This window comes from Frankliniella occidentalis, unplaced genomic scaffold, assembly GCF_000697945.3.
Source record: "Frankliniella occidentalis isolate FOCC.00 unplaced genomic scaffold, Focc_3.1 Scaffold127, whole genome shotgun sequence".
Taxonomy (NCBI): domain Eukaryota; kingdom Metazoa; phylum Arthropoda; class Insecta; order Thysanoptera; family Thripidae; genus Frankliniella; species Frankliniella occidentalis.
In genome coordinates this window covers 144,299-148,414 of record NW_026267254.1, presented here as the reverse complement: position 1 = coordinate 148,414, position 4,116 = coordinate 144,299, and the positions used below count along the sequence as shown (strand labels likewise).

Here is a 4,116-nt window from a genome sequence, read left to right as displayed (position 1 = left end):
CTGTTGACCCCTCTGTTGGTACTGGGAATGCCTTATGGCTGATTATCGAATTGACACAAACCCCGACACCTAACATGAAAATCATCTGTTTAGATACAGAGGAGAACTTAAGTCGCACCGATAGTTCCATCCCTCGCCTCAACGGCCCTATGGCTTCACGCCTCTTGGCTTGGGATGTTTGCCGCAGCATTTTGGAAGCTCCGCGACACAGTAGAACCATGTAGTGTCACGTGTTACGGAAGCGCGGCGGCGCAGCTGAGGGAGGGGGAGGGGGGATCGGCACACTGACCTTTGAGAGTGCTGCGGCCGCCCTCCCCCTCGCCAGCAGTAACGGCGCCTCCACCTGTCCTCTCTCTCTCCGTTTCTATCATTCTCTTTCGATGCCTATCTCCGCGGCTCCCCCGCCCCCTCTCTCGGTTTTCTCCGTCGCTCGTGCCCGCCCCCTGCCCCTCCACCTCCACCCCCCGCAAGCTCTGTAGAGAGTGAGTCTGCGCCGGCGCGCCTCCCCCAGCTGAATCTCAATACCGTCCAGCTGACCCGCTGACCGTGCTAATGAATATGGCTGCCCAGCTTCTCGGAATGGCGCCTCACAACTCCTGCGCTCCGAGGAGAGGGGGGTGTGTAGGTCGCGCTGTGTCAGCGACGGGGCACGGCTTCCGAGGCAAGAAAGGAGAACAGTTTTTCTTTCGGGAATCGGCCTGCGTTCGCACACGCTTCCAACAAAATAATAAATAAGTCGAAACAATAAATAAAAAATACATGTATTGCCACCGTTTTTTTCTTTGCAGTAAGATTAAAAGTAGAGGAAGAGATGAGCGGGGCCCACCACATCGGTGCCCAGCCGTCCAGGTACGGTCAAAACGACGGCAATAACAATGGCACGGGGTGCGAGGTCCAGTCTGATGAGCTGGTTGTGCTCGGGGGTCGGGTTGCGGGCATGGCGATGTGGCGGGTGAGCAAATGATGTGGGGCGGTACCGGGACTACTGGTAGCCGCCGTTGCCACCGCCGCCCCCGGAGCTGGGGGCGCCGTAGCTGGACGATGGTGGCCCGCCGCCGCCGCCTCCGGAGTTCGGAGTGCCGTAGCTGGACGAGGGCGGCCCGCCACCGCCGCCGCCGCCTCCGGAGCTTGGGGTGCCGTAGCTGGACGAGGGCGGCCCGCCGCCTCCGCCGCCCCCGGAGCTTGGTGTGCCGTAGCTTGAAGAAGGAGCGCCGCCGCTGTAGCCGCCGCCGGAAGAGCCGCCGCCGCCACTGTAGCCGCCCCCGCCGGACGAGCCGCCACCGCCGCTGTAGCCGCCACCGCCAGACGAGCCGCCGCCGCCGCCGCTGTATCCGCCACCGCCAGAGCCGCCGCCGAAGCCTCCAGACGGACCAGCGCCGCCCCCGCCGCCGCCACTGTAGCCGCCGCCGCCGCCTCCACCTCCGCCGCCACCGCCGCTCGAGTCACGCTGCGTCTTGTAGCGGATGAAGTAGACCTCGGGCTTGGAGGGCTGCGTGGGAGCGGCCGTGGGGATGCTGACCTCGGGCGCGTCCTCCTGCTTCTTGGACAGCACGTAGATGAGAGTCTTCTCCTCGTCCTGCTGTGGCAGCTGGATCTGGGCGGCCGTGGGGGCGGGCGCCGTCGGCGCCTTGATGAAGACGATCTTGTAGTGCTTGCGAGGCTGCTGCGGTGCCTGCGTCCGCTGCTGGCGGGTCTCCTGAGGCTCTTCGGGGGCCACGTGCACGTAAATGTGCTTCTGAACCAGGGCTTCCTAGAGCAGTGAACAATATGAGTGTATTACCACTGAAGGCCGGTAGCCACAAGATTTTGTACTGTTTTCACTTACCCCGCCTCCGCCTCCGCCCCCGCTGTAACCGCCGCCGCCTCCGGCTCCACCGCCGCCTCCTCCGAAGCCGCCGCCGCCGCCCCCAAGGAAATATTTACCACCGCGAGACAAGCCGCCGCCGCCACTGCCGCCGCCCCCGAAACCTCCGCCGCCTCCTCCTCGGCCACCGCCGCCCCCGCCGAAGCCACCGCTTCCGCCACCCCCAAATCCTCCTGAAAATTGACGTACATCTATGTTAACAGGAATATTTCTATATTTATGCAGGATGTGAAACGGGCTGGGTCTCACCTCCTCCGCCCCCAGAGTATCCGCCGCCCCCGCCGCCACCTCCCGGTGCCCCGTAGCTGGAGGAGGGCGCCTGTTGTGGCGAGTTGTACGAGTAGCCAGCCTCCGGTCGCGCACGGACCAGCGGCCCTACGGCCGTGGCCGCTACCAGGACCTGCGAGGAAAGGGGCAAGCGTTTCACAGTAAATCCTTGAAAACAATGACGTTGGAGTCAACTGCCCGAGTTTCCAAAAGGGCAGCAAGAAACTCTAAACGTCGCACAAAATAATGCAAATGTATTGAGCTACGCAAGAGGAGACCGTTCTAGTATTAGTGTCCTTCGCAACTCAAGTCTTCGGGTCTGATCGCTTATCTCTCCTCTGCGTCGCTCTACGGAGTGAAAGGCAGGCCGCTCCTCTTGGAATCTGCAAACGACGCGTGCTTTCGGCGGGGGGTGATCCGCTCCAGTGCGCCCCGCGCTGGGGTGACCCTCGCCTGGTGGCGGCTGATTGTTCCCGATGACGTTCACTTTCACACTGCTGAGCGGCCCCGCCGATGCCGCCGCTCCGATACGCGAGGTCCTCTACGACAACGACAAGCGGCGCGAGCGTCCAGGCCGAGGTCCAGGCGCGTGTGCGCGGGAGGAGAAAGGGGAGAGGGAGGTGGCACCCTGCTTCCACTTCCGGGAACCCTAGCCGGCCCGCGTGTCCCTCGGAGGGGCACTATAGACGCCACCCCCGCCGGCCCCGCTCGCCACCACCATCCCGCCGCCGCCGTCACGATAGGCAACGGTATGGGACTCGCATTTCAGCAGGCAACGCTTCGTGGGCCCCGTGACGGGAGGCAATGACTCAGCCCCGCTCTTACTGTAAGACTTACGGTCTCGCCGTGCCGTGCCGCGCGCCCGCCGGAACAACGGCCGGCATCGATCATAGGGACGCGTGTCCAGCCCAGGCCCGCGCCGGGCGCCGGGCGGCGCGCAGCGAGGCGCGAGCCTGCTGGGCCGGCGGAATACGGCCTCGCGATCACGACGGGACCGTATAAATTGATCAAGCAAAATTATTCGCCTCGATCGAGGAAAATTTCGAAATTTCCAGAAATAAAAGAAAATACCTCGTTTGCTAACCCTACCCAATTTTCTTTCGATTTCGCGTAAATTTTTCATTTTCGTTTGATCAAACTGTACATAAATTTGACCAATTTTGAACACAAATAACCCATACGTTTGGATGCCACGTCCCCAAAAGTGGTCGATGCGCTGTCCGTTAGGCTTTTGTGCCTCGGTGAAGCTGAGGGGTGGGGGCTGGCTGCGATGACGACGAGCGTTTCTTTCTAATAGGCTTGTTCTATTGAGCAGCTTGTGGCTTTGTTCAAGTTCCATTTGGTCCGTGAAACAACCGCCAAATAGGGCCGATGATGCGGGCCCCCGCCGAGCACCTTGCGCTGCCCCTACCCGCCCCAACCCGTCCCGCGGGTCCCTGACCACCACAACGGCTGCCGGCTGCGCTGCGGTCGTTGGCCCCGCCGCAGCCGCGGCAAACAATGAGGTAAACACGTTAGGAACGTGTGGTCGCGCGCTAGTGTGACGCCATACACCTGAACTTTGGCCTAGGATCACTATTTCGATTAGTTTTAATACAACTCCTCTTTACCACAAACCAATACGTTGGCACTGTTTCTTTTCAATCTGTCGGGACATGTGTATAAACCGACTGGCTGAAAAACGTAACGAAGGCGGGTCTCGGTTCACAGAAACAATATCAACGTCAAACGGTGTTTTGTGAAAATCTCTGACAAAGTTCGAATACGATTCAGGCAGAATTACACATACATTTTTCAATTCTGCACAGCTTTGTATATTCACTGATAAACCAATTATGGTGCAAAACTGCAAGTTAATACGTGGAAGTGTTCAACTCACTTGTTGTGCACTTTCATGTGTTTAACTAAACTCGGTACATGCGTGCATGGTTCATTAGTGCTTATAGCATTTTTAGTGCCTGCACAAATTTGTATAGACATGTAGT

At 59.8% G+C, this 4,116-nt stretch overlaps 1 protein-coding gene across 1 annotated transcript in view; it reads right to left on the bottom strand.

The window, feature by feature from the left end:
• Positions 1–745: 745 nt before the first annotated feature.
• Positions 746–4,116, bottom strand: part of LOC113211232 (probable H/ACA ribonucleoprotein complex subunit 1) — a 13,829-nt gene continuing 10,458 nt past the window's right edge. The window contains exons 2-4 of the mRNA XM_052270577.1: positions 2,114–2,264; positions 1,813–2,037; positions 746–1,746 (exon numbers count right to left, since the gene is read on the bottom strand). Coding sequence (XP_052126537.1) covers positions 983–1,746; positions 1,813–2,037; positions 2,114–2,264 — 1,140 coding nt within the window. The 3' untranslated portion in view covers positions 746–982. The remainder of the gene's footprint in view (positions 1,747–1,812; positions 2,038–2,113; positions 2,265–4,116) is intronic.